This window comes from Bos indicus, chromosome 29 (genome assembly GCF_029378745.1).
Source record: "Bos indicus isolate NIAB-ARS_2022 breed Sahiwal x Tharparkar chromosome 29, NIAB-ARS_B.indTharparkar_mat_pri_1.0, whole genome shotgun sequence".
NCBI classification, from domain to species: Eukaryota; Metazoa; Chordata; class Mammalia; order Artiodactyla; family Bovidae; genus Bos; species Bos indicus.
In genome coordinates this window covers 50,115,657-50,134,321 of record NC_091788.1, presented here as the reverse complement: position 1 = coordinate 50,134,321, position 18,665 = coordinate 50,115,657, and the positions used below count along the sequence as shown (strand labels likewise).

At 69.4% G+C, this 18,665-nt stretch overlaps 1 protein-coding gene across 6 annotated transcripts in view; it reads left to right on the top strand.

The window, feature by feature from the left end:
- The window catches only part of LSP1 (lymphocyte specific protein 1), a 38,849-nt gene that overhangs the window by 14,396 nt on the left and 5,788 nt on the right, over positions 1–18,665 (top strand). For 3 of the 6 annotated variants that reach the window (XM_070782617.1, XM_019954495.2, XM_019954499.2), the window contains exons 2-7: positions 10,996–11,133; positions 13,855–14,025; positions 15,602–15,797; positions 16,150–16,239; positions 16,444–16,487; positions 18,491–18,572. In XM_070782617.1, the coding sequence (XP_070638718.1) occupies positions 10,996–11,133; positions 13,855–14,025; positions 15,602–15,797; positions 16,150–16,239; positions 16,444–16,487; positions 18,491–18,572 (721 nt within the window). Of the gene's footprint in view, positions 1–4,168; positions 4,189–8,636; positions 8,681–10,995; positions 11,134–13,854; positions 14,026–15,601; positions 15,798–16,149; positions 16,240–16,443; positions 16,488–18,490; positions 18,573–18,665 lie in introns of those variants that run through there. The other 3 variants (XM_019954502.2, XM_019954501.2, XM_070782618.1) reach the window with 3 other exon arrangements.

Below are 18,665 nucleotides of genomic sequence, written 5' to 3'. Positions count from 1 at the left end.
CGGAGCTCGCCGAGCAGGCAGACCCTCGAGGGTCCGCCCCTGGCTTCACACCTGCCCGTTACTGGCTCTGCTGGCCTCCCTGGTGCCACTCACCAGGGGCCCCTCAGGCACGTCTCGGGGAGGACTCCTGGGCAGCTGGGAGGAGTCGCCACTGTCCTCCTGTGCCCAGCTTGCGGCCCGGGGGTGAAGGGGTGCCTGTCGGTCCTGGAGGTCCAGCAGTAACAAGCCTGTAACAAGTGGGGAAACAGGCCAGGAGGGACATTGTCCAGCCCGGTGGGGCGTGGCAGGGCCTGCCTGTATGCACACCTGTCATCCAGGTGTTTCTTTGGCTTCATCCCCAAACCCAGTGCCAGGTCGCTGCCCCGGGCATGCCGGGGCACGCTGGAGGTGCTGCTGGAGCTTGGACGGTGCAACGGGGCCGAGTGCACAGGCAGGCCTGGGTGTGAGCCCCACAGACCTAGACGGCGAAGGCGGGCCTGTGGGTGACCGGCCGGGGCGGGGACAGAGGGCAGTCTGCCTCTGAACCCCCTGGGGACGCCTGCCGTGGGGGGCGGGGAGGTCCCTTGTGAACGGTGGCGGAGATAGTCTGTCCACCCGGCCGATGGCACAGGCCTGCATGCCCTCTAGGCCCTGACCCAGTGCACGTGGGCCCTGATACCTGCACGCCCGTGTGAATGCCACTCCCAACTCCGAACCTAAGAGGCTTCTGGCTGGCAGGCCCTCGCCTTTGGAGGGCGACAGAACCAGACTCACAGAGGTTGCGACACCACAGGTGCCCCCACGAGTGGGCAGCCACCCGCCTCGCCAGGCGGGTCACCCTGGGCCCTCCCCCAGGACGCCTGGGAGCAAGGGGCGGGGCCGCAGAGGGCCCCGGACGTCGCTGTCACGAGCGCTGGGAGGGTGTGCTGGGCCAGCTGCGGCCAGGGTGCCGGGCAGCTGAATCCACCCGGATCCTCAGCGAAGCCTGGCTTGTCCTGGCTGCGGCCGCGAGGCTGTGTAGAGAGCCAGCAGGAGGCTTCAGGCTGGGGGGCCGGGACCCCGGGGCTCACCCCCTTTCCCTGCTGTGTGCCCATGCCAAGCTCTGCCCCTTCCCAGGTGGCAGGGAGTTACCCCCAACCCTCCAACAGCCCCTGGGGGTCTCAGTGCCCGCCTCAGGCCCATCTCAGGCCTGGCCCATGCGGTAGACCGTCAGGGACAGCCAGGGTCCCTGGGCCCATGCACTTCCAGAGGACTCTTGGACTCAGGGCATCCTGTGGGCCATGCAGCCATCCAGGGCCTGGCCTTGTAAGGCGAGGCTGAGCTGATACAGGGCCGGGTGGCTCCCAGTCTGCCCAGGGAGACCTGTGGGGCGGGCTGTCCGCCGCGCTCAGCGCACATCCGTCTCGGACGCGCCGGTCATTCCCACGCCCGGCTCTCCCGCCTGAGGAAGCCTGGCCCAGGAGGCCCTGAGGGGCGGCCAGAGGGCAGGGAATGTGGCCACTGCCTGCCGAGCTGGCCCGAGGGCACTGGGAAAAGCCAGGCCTGCAAACCACAGCGTGCGCGGGGCGGGGCTGCCTCAAGCCCACTCAGGGCCCCGCGTCTGGGGGTGGGCGGCCCCTGCCCTGGCAGGGCTGGGTGCCCGGGGGGTGGTGCTGTTCCGGCTGCAGGTGGTCTGGCGTTCAGAGCGAGTCCTGTCCCAGGAGCCTGGTGAGCCAGCAGGAGGGGGTACGGGGATGGAGCAGCCCAGCCCCTGGGCAGGCAGTCAGGGCCAGAGCCCAGAGTGCCGAGGCTGAGGCCAGGCTCCAGCCCTGACCTGCAGACCAGCTGGGGTCAGAGCAGCCAGTGAGCGCGGCCAGCGTGCCGGGCACCTGGGGCTGGCACCCCGTCTCCCCGGGAGCCTCAGGAGAGCGCCTCATGGCTCCTGGGTATCAGAGATGGCCAGATGGGATGTGGACCCTGGGGGCATCTCCTGGGGCTTGGAGCAGCTCAGTGCAGGTTGGTGGGGGGGGGGCTGACCCCCTGTAGGTGACGGTTCAGGACAAGAACCCCAGGCGGCCTGTGGACCGGTGGGGTGTTGGGGCCCTGGCCACGTGCAGCCGCTGAGGGGGACAGACTCTGGTCCGCCCAGGAAGGCGAGGGCATGGGGCTGTGAGGGCTGGCCGCTGCCCACGACACACGGGGCAGTTCTGAGGCCATGGAGGGGAAGCTGCAGCCAGGCGCTGTGTGCCCTGCGGTCCCAGGGCTCCTGTCCTGTTGGATGAGGGGAGCAGATAGGAGCGGAGAGATGGACCAGGCAGGGTGGGGGCAGCGGGACCTCCGTGAAGACAGAGAGTGAGTGGGAACAGGAGGGGTCAGGGGGCACAGGGCCGTGAGCAAGAGGACGGGGAGGCCGCAAAGGAGGGGCCGCTTGGGGCGGGAGACGGGGTGCTCGAGGGGTCCCAGGACCCCTGGGCCAGGCAGTGTGTGTGCGAGTGCAGGAGGTGGGGGCAGCCCTGGCCAGCCGGGAAGGCGGGCGGGGCAGGCCGGCGAGAGCAGGATGGGAGTGGGGGAGCACACAGAGAAAAGCCCACCGTGCGGAGGGTGGGGGTCGGGGGCCCCTCCCGCCCTTGAGCGAGACTGCCTGGGTGCTGAATGGGGACTGTGGAGTTGGGACCCCGGCTGTGTCTCCCGGGATGGGGGACCCCCAGTGAGTCTGCGCCTCGGTTTCCTTGCCCCTGGAGGGGTCACTTTGCCCCTCTAATGGGGCCATCCCGGCATAGCCCCCAGATCCCGGTGGAGCCCTTGGTGGGCAGAGGGCCAGGGCAGGGCCTGCAGGCTGGTGGAGGCTGGCTCCAGGCCCCCATCTACGTGGACAGAGAGTCTGAGGCTCAGGGAGGTGGGGTCTTGTCCCTGCCCTGGGGCACAGGCCATGGGGTCTGCAGGGTCAGAGGACGCGAATCTGGGGTGGCAGGGCAAAGCGAGCATTAGGGCCAGTTCGGTGGCAAAGCCCCCCACCCCTTGAATGACCCACCCCGAGGGGTCAGGGACAAGGTGTCCTTTGGAGGAGGGGCTGGGGGCCGGGCAGAGGCTCTGGTGGCAGAGACAGCGAGGGTCCCGCTGCTCCACATGCTTGGGGCCCCAGGGCCCTGCGGGAGGGCCAAGCCGGAAGCAGACAGACAGGCGGCCCGTGCCAGGCTGTGCCTGCCCCCCAGGGGGGCAGCCGAGTTTAAACAACAGGCAGACCCCTGGACTCTGCTGAGCACATGAGCCCCTTTAGCATCGACTGTGGGCAGAGTCGTGTGTGGGGGCGTTGGGGAGTGGGAGGTGGACCCGTGGCACCAAGCAGGAGACGGGAGGGGTGGCAGAGGCTCCAGCCGGTGCCAGCCACCGGTCGCGTGTCCCGGAGCGTGCCAAAGCCTGGCCTCGTGAGCGCTCCGAGGTCTGTGCCAGGCAGTCCCAGCTGGCTTGGGAGCGTCCGGCTCTCCTGGAGGGCTGTCCAGCACCAGGAGGAGACCGGGCCGGTCCCGGGGCTGCAGCTGGAGCTGCTGCTCGGTGGGGGTGCTGGGCGGGCGGGCGGCCCCCCAGGCCCGTCCCCCGGGAAGTCGGCCCGGGCGAGGCGGTGTGTAGGCGTGGGGGTGGGCAGGGCGACTCACTGAAGGGTGGGGCGGGGGCGCCCGGGGAGGTCTCCTGGGCTGCCTCGGCCCCGGGCCAGGCCCCTGCAGCGCTGTGGTCAGTGACTCGGAGGAGAAAGGAGGGACCCAGGCGTGCGGGGCGCGGGGCAGAGGAAGGAGCAGCCTCAGCCCTGCCGCGCACCCCCAGCCCAGACGGGCAGGCTGGTGAGAGCCGACAGGGGCAGAGGCGTGGGAGCACCGTGGCACGGAGGCTGGGCACGGAGCGCATCACGAGAGGTAGGGCGTGCAGCCAGGGGAGGTGACGGGCTGGGCGCCGGGGAGCCCGGCCTGGGGGTCAGAGGGGAAGCCTGGCATCTGGAGGCTCAGGGCCCGAGTGCCCACTTCCCACTCTTGGCAGGGTCTTCCAGGGTCACGTGTGGCCAAGCTGTAGGGGTGGGTGAAGCCCCCACAGGGAAGGTCACAGACACCCTTCGACGGGAGCCTGAGCACCTGGGGTGCCCGATTCCCATCAGGACAGGACACCCTCACCATTCGGGTGTCCGGGTGGCTGGTGGGAGTCTGCCTGGCCTGCCTGGACAGCTCTAGGGACGGCGATGTGGTGGGTAGGCCTGACCTGCGGTGCCCCCACCTGCCAGCATCAGAGCCCGGACCCCCAGGAGCCGCGTGGGTCCCGGGTCTGGGGTGAAGAGTACAGCAGGAGCCTCAGGCAGCAGGACAGTGGGCAGTGGCTGTTAAGAGGGGGCCGGGGTCTTGTCCAGAGTCCGGGGCCAGGGGTCTTACACCTCTGGCACTGCTGCCTCGCAGGCAGTGGGCAGCAGCCAGGCAGCCACCCCCCGGGAATGGCAAGCAGCTCCAGATGGGGGGCTGGGGCAGGAGCAGGGAGCCCCATCCACGGGGATAGAGGCCCCTCCCACAGCGCTCTCCTGGAGGGGCGAGGACCAGGGAGCAGCCCCTAGGAGGCACCAGGACTGTGCGTCCCCCGGGAGGGGTGGGCCTCCCCCTGGGCTCTGGGGAGGATGGACGGGCAGAGGCAGGGCCATGGGGGTCCCAGCTCTGAGGCCCACACCCGCCCATCTGAAGGCCCCTTGGCCGAGACCTCCGTCGTGTCTCCCGGGCACCACTGTCTACTTGCTAACCCGCCCCCTCCCAAGGGCCTCCTCCCACCATGGCCCCTTGTCCCTCCAGGCTGGGTGCAGGCACGGGGTCCTTCATCCGAGAGGATGCCCCCCTAAATGAAGCTCAGAACAGGGGTCCTCTTCTGAGGCCCTGGAGCCACGCTGTGGGGCCAACATGGGCTTTCCTGCGTCCTCTAAGGGCAGCGAGGGCATCTCACCCATCGCTGGGTCCCCAGCACCTGACTAAACAGAGTGCTGGCTAAATAGAAGGGGGGAGGGAGACCCCGGCAGGCCGGGAGAGCGGGCTGCGCTGGCTGGAGGGAGGTGATGGAGCAGGTAGCAAATGCTGGGGTGTTGTCTGGGGGTCCCGGCCGGGGCGAGAGGCCGGGGCGGTGCCGGGCAGCTGTGGTCCCCTCTCCCACCTTCCCAGGGAGACCACAGGCCCTGCAGCCTCACGCCTGCCCTATCTTCAGCTGTAAGTGGGCACTGAGTCTGCTGAGACCTCGGCAGTGGAGCCGTCCTGCCTGGAGACGGCAGAGGGGGCCCAGGTGCCAGTGGGGTAACGGCCTAGAGGAGGCGTGGGGTGGGGACTGGGCTTGGGGGGGCCCTGGGGCTGGAAGGCTAAGGCAGGGGTGACTCCTCCCTAGTTTGCCCGAGGGGCTGGCTGGAAAGTCATGCAGAAGGGGGTCCGAGGCTTTGGGGGCTCCGGGTGGGCAGGCAGCCACGGGTCCCCCAAGCGAAAGGCCACCGTGTGCCGCCCCCTGCGGGAGGATGGAGGGTGACAGGCAGGGAGGCTCCACCTGGGCTCTGAGAGGCAGCGGTGCCCAAGGGGAGGGGCCAGTGCTGGGGTGGGCTCTGGACCGGGGGCGCTGTGGGGGGAGGGGGCCAGTGCTGGGGGGCGTCTGGACTGGGGGTGCTGGCGGGGAAGGGGCCCATCCACAGGGGCCAGTGCTGGGGGGCGTCTGGGCTGGGGGTGCTGGCGGGGAAGGGGCCAGTCCACACACTGCTCTGGCCTCGTCCCCAGGGCAGAGGGCCCTCCACTCCCTCAGGCGGGGCAGCCAAGGTCCTGGGGAGGGCAGGTCGCTCTGCCTCTGTCCCTAGGCCGCCCTCGGGTGCTGTGGAAGCCCTGCAGGGCTGGCCTCTCTCCCGTGAGCTTTGGGCTCCCATAGGTTGCAGCTGTGCCCCCCACACACCGGGGGTGCAGGCTGGGTGCCCTGGAGACGTGGCAGCCCCTCCCGCACCCACAGTCTGCACCTCTGTGGTGCCATTCTCTCTGTGGCTGCGGGGAAGCTAGTTTGCAAGCTGATGCCTCCTCCTCCAGGGAGGCTTCCCAGATGTGACCTGCCCACGGGGCCAAGAGGACATGCTGTGGGTGGGGGGGTGGTGGGAAGCCCGGACCCATGAGGGCACTTCAGCCTCCTTCTTGGGGACAGGGTCTGCCATAGTGCCAGCCGTGAGGAGCGGGAGCTGGGCCCGCCTGGCCAGGGCTGTCCTCAGTTCTCACCTTGCCAAGTGGGGTCAACATCCCTTTTCACAGCTGGGGAGCTGGAGACTGGGCCTGGGGTCTGGCTTGGGAGGAGGGTCAGAGAGGCAGAGTTACAGCTCCTCCCCAGGGGCCGGCAGCTGCCCCTCCTGAGGCGGCCTGGGCCCTCCCCACCCCCGGGGGGGCAACAGCCCACCTTCCGCACCCCTGAGGCCTCCGCGGTCACCCCAAGGGCGGCAACAGGCTGCCCACCTCCCGTCCCCTGCTCGGAACCCTCGGTATCCCTGGGCCCACAGCTTAGCCTCTGCACTCAATCTTGCCTGGACCCCCCGCGGCCCCCCGCCCCTGAGTCCTGCTCCAGGTCTTGCCCCCCAGTGCTGGGGGCACAGCCGTGGGGAGAGTCAGGAAGAGCTGGCACCCTGCACCCCAGCAGAGGGGGCACCCCGAGGCCCCCAGTGGCGGCTGGTGTTGCCAGCTGGGCCTCAGCTGTGGACAGCAGGCCCTGGAGGTGCCCGTGGGGCGGGCGGGGCCGGAGGGAGGGTGGCAGGAGGGGCTCTGCCTGCGGTCACCAGGAGCTTGGCACCCCCAGCTTATCGCTGTCCGGTTCCTCCGGCCGCCGTAGGGGCTGCTTATCCCCGGGTAGGCCGGGGCACCCCATCTGCCTCCCTCCCCACTGCCCTGTCTCTCTGAGATCCCGGAGGCCCCCAGGCCTGCCTTGGCGACCCCCAGGCTGACCCCTCCCGGGTTCCCGCGTCCCCCCTCCGGGGGCCTCTGGACGCCTGCCCCTTTGCCTTGTAGTCCTTCCGCCTTCCACCCGCCAGCTCCCCACCACGTCTGCCCCTTCCTCGCAGCCCAGCTGGGCCTCCTTCCCAAATGCTGGCCTGACACCACCTGTGCCGCTGTGGGCTCACCTGACTCTCCCCAGGGGACAAGGGCACCGCCCCCCAGGCACAACCTCCACCCCCCTGCCCCAGCCTGGCCACTCAGCTCTCCCGTCCCCCCCCATCTCTGCTTTTCCCTCAGCCTCCGAGGCCCGCTCTCAGACCCCTGCTCTCATCCTCCAGACCCAAGCGCAAGGCCACCTGCTGAGCGTCCCTGAGCAGGGCTCGGGGCTGGCCCTGTGGGGTGCCTCCCAGGTCTAAGGCGCAGCACAGAGACACCAGGAAGGTGCTGCTGGGGGTGGGGGGTGGGCCAGGAGGGGCTGGACCCGCACCAGGGTGGTCAGGAGGGTGGGGGCCCGGTGACCCGCCGCTCCATGCCAGCCCCCACCGGGGCAGTCGCCCTCACCGTGTGCCACCACCTACTCGGGGCTCCCGCGTGCTCCGGGCTCAGCCCTCACGCTGCCGCGGCACCCTGGGCCCCCGCGGACCCTCCCTGAGCTACACCCAGGGAGCGGCTCCCCTCGGGTCATGGGGCGCAGGTGCTGCCCAGCCTCCCGCCCCGTCCCGAGCCCCCCGGCTGGCCCCGCCCCTCCTCTGGACCATCTGGCTGGGGGCGCGTGCAGCCCCCCAGCCTGGAAGCGGGCTGAGTGGCCTCCGAGTCCTTCCACCTCTGTCACTTGCACGCATGGGCTCTGTGGTCACTTGAGGCACCAGTTGCTCTGCGGCATCCACCTGGGCGAACGAAAGCCCTGGGAAGGGGGTCACTTGACGGGACTGGACGCCTTGGTGGTCACAGGCACACAGGCTGACCATCCCAGCTCCCCAGGATTCCCACCCGTGGTGTCCAGGGGACAGTGGTCAGGCGGGTACTTTGCGGGTCTCTAGAAGGAAAGGCCCCCCACGTCAGCCTGGCCCAGCCTGGCCATTGTCCCTTGAGCCCCGGGCCCCAGGCCCCCAGCTAAGCCCCTGGGCCTTCCCAGGACTCTGAGCTGAGCTTTAGGGCCCAGAGATGGGCGGAAGGTGGGGGGCAGACAGGAGCTGCCTGCAGGGGGCAGAGCTGAGACAGGACCGAGGCTTGACTGCCTTCTGGAGCCGCCAGGCAGGCCGGGGAGACCAGAGCAGGCCTGGCATCGCCGGAGCCTTGGTGGAGACCAGGGGGCTTCGGAGGAAGGGGAGGAGGGGCCCCCAAGGTGGTGGACGTGGCCAGCGGGGGCAGCTGCTGGACTTGGGGACCCCCGCTGAGAACGGGGCCTGTACACGCTCATGCGCCTGGAGGGGCGAGGCTGCTTAGTGGAGCGTGACCGGGCTGGGGAGCGGAGCCCCGTTCCGCGGCCCCTGGGGCTGAGCCCTGGGCGCGCCCGGAGCCAGAGCAGACGCAGGAAGGAGATAATTGCGTTTGTGCAGGAACACCAAATCCCTCGCAGCTGCGCGCGGGCCGAGCCAGGGCCACGGGCGGCCGCGCCAGCATCCTGACAGCTCCGCCTGGCGTGCCAAGGGGTCTGGGCCGCCGGCCGGGGGCGCCTTCCCAGGCCAGAGGCCCCCACCCCACCCCAGGAGAGCCGCCCCCCTCTCAGTTCCCAGAATGCGGCCCAGCTGCGGAACAGCGAGGGGGTGAGGTCATGGGAGGGGCCCGGGCCCCATGACTCACATCCTGGGGTGGAGGGAGGGGGGCCGGAGGGAAGGGGCCCGCGCCACGGGTCAGGGCCCGGGGCAGCGCGGCCTCTCCCCCAGCAGGGGCTGTGGGGAGCCCCCGAGCCCCCTACCCTGCGTCCCCCGGTCTGTCCCTGCCCGAGGGCTGGGGAGTCACGTGCGGACCGCCGGGAGCAGGGCTGACCTTCGGAGGGGCCTCTTCTCAGGAGCGCAGTTCTCAGAAAACATGCCTTGGCCTCGGGCCAGGGCCGTTGTCAGGACGATGGCGGGAACAGTAAACATGCTCTGGGGCACCCTGGCTGGGCTGGGGGGCCCGGCCTGCCACCTGGCTCTCACCTGGTTCTTGGGCCTGGGTCTTGTGGCACGTGGACCCCGGCGTGGGGTGCTGGGACCCACGTGGGCCCGAGGGTCCGGCTTAGGAGGAGGTGCGTGCACCCACTGTGTGCCTTCCTGCCGTGTGTGCACGTGTGTGTGTGTGGCAGACAGGCCCGTCGTGCTGGCGGGCCTGGGACCAGGATGGGGCACGGGTGGCGTGGGGCCTGGTGGCCAGGACACATGGCCCGGCTGTGGGTGAGCAGTCTGCGTGGCCTCTGCACTTAGCTGTGCCGGCGAAGGGTTCCTGAGGCTCGGGGAGGGGGCTGGAGTTACAGCCTGAGAGAGGCCCCACCTGGGTGCATTCACCCCCCACCGGGGCCCACGCACACACATTCAGCCCCACACGAACACACCATGGGTGCGTGTGCGCAGCAGCCAGGGGGCCCATGGCTGGTCTCGCCCCTCCGAGGAGCACCCCAGCCCCAGCGCCTTCAGGAGGGGTCTATGGACACCTCTCCATCCCACGGCCGGGGGCCCGGCCCCGCTCGCCTCCCACCCTCAGCCTGGGGACTGTGGGTGCTCACGGGAGGGAGGACCCCTGGACCCCGGCCCCCCATCCTCAGGATCACCCAGGCTCTTCCCCCTGACAGGACGCGGCCCCCGGCCCCCGCCGAGGGCCTGGGGCGGGAGGCTGGCTCTGCTGGCCGTGTGATGGGGCCAGGTGTGGGGGATTAGGGGCTCCCTGGAGCTCAGGGGGGGAGTCGAAGGCACTTCGAGGCGCGGGGGTAGGCGGGCGGGGGGCGCTGAGGTCTGAGCGGGAGGCTGGTTTGCACGGCTGGGGTCCCCTGCGGCTGCCGCGGGGGGGAGTGGGCCTGGAGCTGGGGCTGTGGAGGGGCCTGGCTTTTGTCTAGGAAGCTCCGGGGAGACCTAGGAGAGATTAGATCATGTGTTGGCAGGCCTGCCGAGACCACAGAGCCGGCCCACCCTGGCCAGGGGACGGGGCCCTGAAGGAGCGGGCTGTGGGGTCAGGCGGGGGACACAGCAGGGAGGCGCTGAGACCCTGGCTTGGGAGACCCAGGACCCTCCTCTCGGGTTCTGGGGGAGCCAGGGCCGGCAGGCTGGGTGCCTTCTAGGTGCCAGCAACTCGAGAGCTGCTGGGCCAGGGCCGGGGTGGCCAGGCCCCAGGCCCCCAGTCTCAGGCCTCCTTGTGTAGCCTGGGTGAGGGACCCTGGGAACACGGGCTCAGCAGGCCGGCGGGAGGAAGCTCTCCGGGGCCTGGCTCCGCGTGGGCCTCAGTTTCTCATGGACAGCGCGGTCTGGAGTGAGCCTGCACCGGGGCCTGAGGTAGAGGGTGGCCCTGAGTGGGCTGAGGGGTTCAGGCCCCAGCTGAGGGCAGCCCCTCCCAGATCCTTTAATAGGGCCTCCCTCTCCCGATGCCTTTTACTCATGGTTGGGGGGTGGCAGGAATGATCGCCCCCTGCCCAAGAGGGTCTCCTGAGGGGCTGGGCTGCCTCTGACCTGACCCGCCCAGGCTACCAGTGCCTGACTGACCGAGGCTATGGCCACTTGACTCAGGGAGAAGGAGGGACACCAGCTGTCCAGCGGCCACAGCCAGCTCTTTGCACCTCGGCTGGAGGTGAGGTGCCACCAGGCCCTGCCTGGAGCCAGAGCTGCACTGGCCAGTGTCCGGCTGTGATGAGGGCCAGGGAGCCATGCTGCTGGCAGGGGCGGAGGGCCTGTCCCCGTCCCTGGGGCTCCCCAGGCCCATCTGACTGTAGACCCCTCATCACCAGGAGGCACGTGGACGTCCAGAGGCCAGCTCCACTAGCCGAAGGCACCTTCCTGACCCTCTCTCGTGGTCTCCGCTTTAGAAATGGGGAAACTGAGGCCTCGAGGGTCCCCAGCGGGCCTGCTTGGGTGGGAGGCGGTGGCCCCCAGTTGACCCCTTCTCGTGCCCCCAGGCTCGCCGCTCAGTGGAGTGTGGAGGATGAGGAGGAGGCCGCCTGTGAGCAGCACCGGCGCGACACGGAGCGGCAGCTTCGGGCTCAAGACGAAGACGAAGGAAGCCCGTCCCCGGAGCAGTCGGAGCAGGAGAAGCTGTGAGCCGCCCCCCACCAGCTCACCCGTCCTGCCCTGCTGGGCAGAGGGGGCTTCTGGGCATCAGGACCCCCCCAGGGCTGGAGACCCCAGAGCAGAGGGGACAAGGAGGCAGGGGGAGGGCTGCCCCGGAACCTGGGCACGGTGGGGATGTCCTCGGGGTGAGGGTCACTGCAGTGCCGGGGGCCAGGGAGCACTGCTGCACGTGGGCCGCTGCCCCCTCCCCACCAGCCTCCCGGGGCCCTGACTCAGCCCCCGTCCCCCTGCGTGGTCCCCCTGCTTGGACCGATTCTGAGCGCAGCTGTGGGGCCCTGGGCCCCGAGCCCCCTGCCCCACTCCTCGCAGCCAGTGACTCACAGAGGCCACGTCCAAGTTGGCGGCCGAGGCCGGCTCGTCCCCTCCCGGGGCCCGGGAGGCCGCTGTGGCTGGGCTGGGCTGTTTTTCCAATAATGTCCCCCCCTCCTCCTGGCCCTGTTTCGTTCCATTTTCTCTGAGTCAGCAGCTATGGGTGGGGTGGTGTGTTGTAGCGGTCAAGGCCCTTCGAGCCAGGTCCCGTCCTAGCAGGCAGAGACCACCGTGGCCGGGGACTCCAGCCTGAAGCAGGGAACAGGGTGCGGGGCTCACCCTGCTGCCCAGGGAAGCAGCCTGCTGCCAGACCCTGCTGGCTCAGCTGAGGGAGCAGAGGGGGGCTCCTCACCCATACTTGGAGACCCCAGGCTGAGGGGGGAGGCCCGGCCCAGCACTCGGGGAGCCCCAGACTGATGGGGGAGGCCGGCCCAACACTCGGGGAGCCCCAGACTGATGGGAGAGGCCCGGCTCAGCACTCGGAGAGCCCCAGACTAATGGGGGAGGCTCAGCCCAGCACTCGGGGAGCCCCAGACTGATGGGGGAGGCCCAGCCCAGCACTCGGGGAGCCCCAGACTGATGGGGGAGGCCCAGCCCAGCACTCGGGGAGCCCCAGACTGATGGGGGAGGCCAGCCCAGCACTCGGGGAGCCCCAGACTGGTGGGGGAGGCCCGGCCCAGCACTCGGGGAGCCCCAGACTAATGGGGGAGGCTCAGCCCAGCACTCGGGGAGCCCCAGACTGGTGGGGGAGGCCCGGCCCAGCACTCGGGGAGCCCCAGACTGATGGGGGAGGCCCAGCCCAGCACTCGGGGAGCCCCAGACTGATGGGGGAGGCCAGCCCAGCATTCGGGGAGCCCCAGACTGATGGGGGAGGCCAGCCCAGCACTCGGGGAGCCCCAGACTAATGGGGGAGGCTCAGCCCAGCACTCGGGGAGCCCCAGACTGATGGGGGAGGCCCAGCCCAGCACTCAGGGAGCCCCAGACTAATGGGGGAGGCTCAGCCCAGCACTCGGGGAGCCCCAGACTGGTGGGGGAGGCCCGGCCCAGCACTCGGGGAGCCCCAGACTGATGGGGGAGGCCCAGCCCAGCACTCGGGGAGCCCCAGACTGATGGGGGAGGCCCAGCCCAGCACTCAGGGAGCCCCAGACTAATGGGGGAGGCTCAGCCCAGCACTCGGGGAGCCCCAGACTGGTGGGGGAGGCCCGGCCCAGCACTCGGGGAGCCCCAGACTGATGGGGGAGGCCAGCCCAGCACTCGGGGAGCCCCAGACTGATGGGGGAGGCCAGCCCAGCACTCGGGGAGCCCCAGACTAATGGGGGAGGCTCAGCCCAGCACTCGGGGAGCCCCAGACTGATGGGGGAGGCCCAGCCCAGCACTCGGGGAGCCCCAGACTGGTGGGGGAGGCCCAGCCCAGCACTCGGGGAGCCCCAGACTGATGGGGGAGGCCAGCCCAGCACTCGGGGAGCCCCAGACTGGTGGGGGAGGCCCAGCCCAACACTCGGGGAGCCCCAGACTGATGGGGGAGGCCGGCCCAGCACTCGGGGAGCCCCAGACTGATGGGGGAGGCTCAGCCCAGCACTCGGGGAGCCCCAGACTGGTGGGGGAGGCCAGCCCAACACTCGGGGAGCCCCAGACTGGTGGGGGAGGCCCAGCCCAGCACTCGGGGAGCCCCAGACTGGTGGGGGAGGCTGGCCCAGCACTCGGGGAGCCCCAGACTGATGGGGGAGGCTCAGCCCAGCACTCGGGGAGCCCCAGACTGGTGGGGGAGGCCCGGCCCAGCACTTGGGGAGCCCCAGACTGATGGGGGAGGCTCAGCCCAGCACTTGGGGAGCCCCAGACTGATGGGGGAGGCCCAGCCCAGCACTCGGGGAGCCCCAGACTGGTGGGGGAGGCCCGGCCCAGCACTCGGGGAGCCCCAGACTGATGGGAGAGGCCAGCCCAGCACTCGGGGAGCCCCAGACTGGTGGGGGAGGCCCAGCCCAACACTCGGGGAGCCCCAGACTGATGGGGGAGGCCGGCCCAGCACTCGGGGAGCCCCAGACTGATGGGGGAGGCTCAGCCCAGCACTCGGGGAGCCCCAGACTGGTGGGGGAGGCCCGGCCCAGCACTCGGGGAGCCCCAGACTGATGGGGGAGGCCAGCCCAACACTCGGGGAGCCCCAGACTGGTGGGGGAGGCCCAGCCCAGCACTCGGGGAGCCCCAGACTGATGGGGGAGGCTCAGCCCAGCACTCAGGGAGCCCCAGACTGGTGGGGGAGGCCCGGCCCAGCAGTGGAGTGCTGCGTCTGTGCAGACGGGGTCTCCCACGCTTGGCGCCCAGGGTTTGAGAGCCCCCGGCCCACTTTCAGCCCGGCCCTGAGACCCTGCTTGCTCTTCCAGCCTCAGCCCGCAGCCCTCGGAGGCTCCTGAGCTGGACGAGGATGAGGGCTTTGGCGACTGGTCCCAGAAGCCAGAGCAGCAACGGCAGCAGCACTGGGGGGCTGGGGAGGCCCCGGATGCTGGGGACCCCTCTCGGGGCGAGAGTCTGGAGGGGACGCAGGAGGACGACAGGCAAGTGGGGGTCACAGCCTGGGGGCGGCGGGCTCCCTCCAGCCCCCTTACCTGCGTCTGGCCTGTGCCCTCTGCACCCCTCCCCAGCAGCCCCCCAAAACGCCCCTGCGGCTGTGGGGGCAGGAGGAGGAAGAGAGAGAGACGGGGGCGGCGGGTGGGGCTCACTCCGGGCTCCCAGGGCCCCGGCCCGTCCAGACCAGCTGCGGCCCGATCAGCACGTGTGCAGCCCGCTGACGTCAGGGAGGCCCCGCGCCCCCGGGCCCCTTCCTCCCTGGGGGCGGCGCGCTCTGTTCCCACGGAGGGGAGCAGGTATTTCCAGATGTTTGAGGCGGCCTGGGGGACAAGCTTTCCAGATGCACAGACGCTGAACCGGGGCCGGCGGGGGAAGGGGGCCTCGCCCCCACCCGCCTCAGGGGGCTCTGAGCCGGGCTCCAGGCCCTTGGCCGTGGCCAGGGCCCAGATGGGCTTGGAAGCTCCATGCTTGGGGCCCTGGCCCCCTCCCCGGGCCATCTCCGGTCCCCCCACCCCGAGGTCCCTAAGAGCCCGAGCTCTCACTAAGACCACCCCCCACCATCACTCAGTCACCCCTTTTCCTCCTGCAAGCGGCCCCCACAGCCAGAGCTGGCTGCCTGGCGGGGCCCTGGTCCTGCTGTGGCCCTCTGGCCAGGACCACCCTCCAGGCCTCGGTTCCCCTCATCTCTGCGAGTTGGGGAGCACCCTGCATTTCTGAGCTGGGGTCGGGGGCAGCAGGGAGGCCCACCTCCACTGCTCTTGGAGTGGTCGCCAGCTCCCTTTGTCCCTGGCTGCCTGGCCACCAGCAGGGGGCACTATGGCTCTTCTGTGGACCCTCCTGGGCGCCAGGCCTCCCTGCCCCCCGCACCTGCCTGGCCGCCCGCAGCCGGGGCTGAATGGGCCTCTGTGAGCCTGCTGCTGGCTCCGACCCCGGCGCACCTTGGGTGGTGGGTCTGGGTCTTGGCTGGCACGAACACCAAGGGGCCTGAAATCATGGAAAATGCGAGAATTTCCCATCTTCTTCTCCAGGTTCAGTCCCGCTCAAATGCAGACCCGCATGGGCTGCCAGCGGCTGGCCTCCCCTGCCCCCAGCCAGCCGTGTCCGGCCCGCTCCTCTGGGCTGTGGTCCCAGCTGTGACCCCAGTTCTTTCCTCGTCTACCACTGCACCAGCCCCCAAACCCCCCTCAGACCCCTCCTCAGGCCCACTGGACGCCCAGGCCTGTCGCCCCCACACAGAGCAGGCAGGAGCAGGGACCCCGCCTAGGCCGACCAGGCGGACGCTGACAAGCAGGACACAGGCCCAGCCTGGGGCCTGGGAGTAGCCTCAGTGAGCCAGTGGCCCTCTGTCCATGCGGCAGTGGTCACTGGTCACCACGGGGCAGGCGCTGAGGTCCTTGGCCTCACTTCCCCAAAGATACCAGGGTCTTGGGATTCCTTGGCACTCGGCTGGTCTGAGGGTCCTGACTTACAGACGGGGAAACCAAGGCTCGGACCTGGGGAGGCCCTCAAAACAAACCATCGGATGACATCTGACTGATCGGATTGCCTCCCCCACAACCACAGGCCCCGCCAGTGCACCTCTGGGAGCCAGGGTGGTGACAAGCTGAGTCCAGCTGAGGTCTGTCTGGAGGAGCTGCATCTGAGCCCTGACTCAGAGCCCCGGGAGGGGCTGGCACCAGAGGCTTCAGAGCCCAGCGGGCCCCAGGAGCCCATGCAGGGCAGCCCAGGGCTGGCGGAGACCAAGGAGGCAGAGGCACAGGTGTGGGGGCTCCCACAGGTCTGGGTGGCACTCTGGCCCCGGGCTGATTCTTTCTCTGCTGTCCGCATGCCCTGTGGGCCTCACGGGACGGCCCAGAGGGAGCCATCACCCCGCCTGCAGACAACAGCCCCTGCAGCCCTAGAAGGCGGTGGGGCTGGGGACCGTGGGATGGAGCAGCACCTTCCTGGACTCACCAGCTCCTGTGGCAGAGAACTCAGAACCAGAGCATGTCAGGGCGGGAGAGGACCTGAGGAGGCCCAGGGAGGGGCAGTGTCCACCGGGGCCCTGGGGGGGCAGGAGCGGGGGCGAGGGGGCGGTGGTCCAGCCCTAACCCCGGACATTCTGCTCCCAGCACCAGAGCTGCCGGCAGCCCAGGACACCCAGCCCCCTGGTCTTGGAGGGGACCGAAGTGGGCTCGCCTCCCCTGAGCCCCAGTACCAAAGTAGGTTAAGCACCAATGCCTTGTCTTCTGTCCTGCACAGGCTGCTGAATCCCTGCCATGCGGTGTTTGGCAGGGCCTGTGATGGGCATAAGCTGGGCCGTGGGACTGGGAGGGGGGCGCGGCACGCAGGGGGAGCAGCTGCGGGGCGGGGGCTCTGGGCCCCGCTCCGGCTTCAGAGGCTCCATCTCCGCCTGCCCTCCACAGCTCAGTGACAGGACCGAGTCCCTGAACCGCTCCATTAAGAAGAGGTATGTCTGGCTGCTTCCTAGGCAGGACCCAGTGTTCTCCAGGGGAAGAAGGACCCAGGGTTCTTCAAGGGGAGGCAGGACCTAGGGTTCTCCAGGGGAGCAGGGCCCAGGGTTCTCCAGGGGAGCAGGGCCCAGGGTTCTCCAGGGGAAGAAGGACCCAGTGTTCTCCAGGAGAGGCAGGACCCAGGGTTCTCCAAGGGGAGGCAGGACCCAGGGTTCTCCAGGGGAGCAGGACCCAGGGTTCTCCAGGGGAAGAAGGACCTAATGTTCTCCAGGAGAGGCAGGACCTAGGGTTCTCCAGGGGAGCAGGACCCAGGGTTCTCCAAGGGGAGGCAGGACCCAGGGTTCTCCAGGGGAGCAGGACCCAGGGTTCTCCAGGGGAGCAGGACCCAGTGTTCTCCAGGGGAGGCAGGACCCAGGGTTCTCCAGGGGAAGAAGGACCCAATGTTCTCCATGGGAAGGCAGGACCCAGGGTTCTCCAGGGGAAGCAGGCCGCAGGGTTCTCCAGGGGAGCAGGACCCAGTGTTCTCCAGGGGAGGCAGGACCCAGGGTTCTCCAGGGGAAGCCAGGCCCCAGGGTTCTCCAGGAGCACAGGACCCAGAGTTCTCCAGGGGAAGGCAGGACCCAGGGTTCTCCAGGGGAAGCCAGGCCCCAGAGTTCTCCAGGGGCACAGGACCCAGTGTTCTCCAGGGGAAGCAGGCCCCAGAGTTCTCCAAGGGAAGGCAGGACCCAGGGTTCTCCAAGGGGAGGCAGGCCCCAGGGTTCTCCAGGGGAAGCAGGCCCCAGGGTTCTCTCCAGAGGAAGCAGAACCCAGGGTTCTCTCGAAGGGAAGGCAGGCCCCAGGGTTCTCCAAGGGAAGCAGGACCCAGTGTTCTCCAAGGGGAGGCAGAACCCAGGGTTCTCCAGGGGAAGCAGGACCCAGGGTTCTCCAGGGGAAGCCAGGCCCCAGGGTCCTCCAGGGGAGCAGGACCCAGGGTTCTCCAAGGGGAGGCAGGACCTAAGGTTCTCCAGGGGGAGCAGGACCCAGGGTTCTCCAGGGGAAGCAGGCCCCAGAGTTCTCCAGGGGAAGAAGGATGCAGTGTTCTCCAGGGGAAGAAGGACCCAATGTTCTCCAAGGGGAGGCAGGCTCCAGGGTTCTCCAAGGGGAGGCAGGACCCAGGGTTCTCCAGGGGAAGCAGGCCCCAGGGTTCTCCAGGGGAGCAGGACCCAGGGTTCTCCAGGGGAAGCCAGGCCCCAGGGTCCTCCAGGGGAGCAGGACCCAGGGTTCTCCAAGGGGAGGCAGGACCTAAGGTTCTCCAGGGGGAGCAGGACCCAGGGTTCTCCAGGGGAAGCAGGCCCCAGAGTTCTCCAGGGGAAGAAGGATGCAGTGTTCTCCAGGGGAAGAAGGACCCAGTGTTCTCCAAGGGGAGGCAGGCTCCAGGGTTCTCCAAGGGGAGGCAGGACCCAGGGTTCTCCAGGGGAAGCAGGCCCCAGGGTTCTCCAGGGGAAGCAGGCCCCAGGGTTCTCTCCAGAGGAAGCAGAACCCAGGGTTCTCTCAAAGGGAAGGCAGGCCCCAGGGTTCTCCAAGGGAAGCAGGACCCAGTGTTCTCCAAGGGGAGGCAGAACCCAGGGTTCTCCAGGGGAAGCAGGACCCAGGGTTCTCCAGGGGAAGCCAGGCCCCAGGGTCCTCCAGGGGAGCAGGACCCAGGGTTCTCCAAGGGGAGGCAGGACCTAAGGTTCTCCAGGGGGAGCAGGACCCAGGGTTCTCCAGGGGAAGCAGGCCCCAGAGTTCTCCAGGGGAAGAAGGATGCAGTGTTCTCCAGGGGAAGAAGGACCCAGTGTTCTCCAAGGGAAGGCAGGCTCCAGAGTTCTCCAGGGGAGCAGGACCCAGGGTTCTCCAGGGGAAGGCTGAAGAGGGGGTCCATGAGGTGGAGATCTGGGGCCTGAGAGAGCTGTGGCGGCTGCTCAGGGTGAGGCCCAGAAGCTGAGTGAGGGCTCCTGGGCAAGACCCTTCTCTCCTCCAGTAACAGCGTGAGGAAGTCCCAGCCGGCCCTGCCCATCTCCAAGATTGATGAGCGGCTGGAGCAGTACACCCAGGCCGTCGAGGTGGGTACAGGCGCCCGCACTTTCTGCTGAGCCCTTGCTCCATCCAGCCAGAGTCCCTCCACTGATCCTACAGCCCCCAGCCAAATAACACCC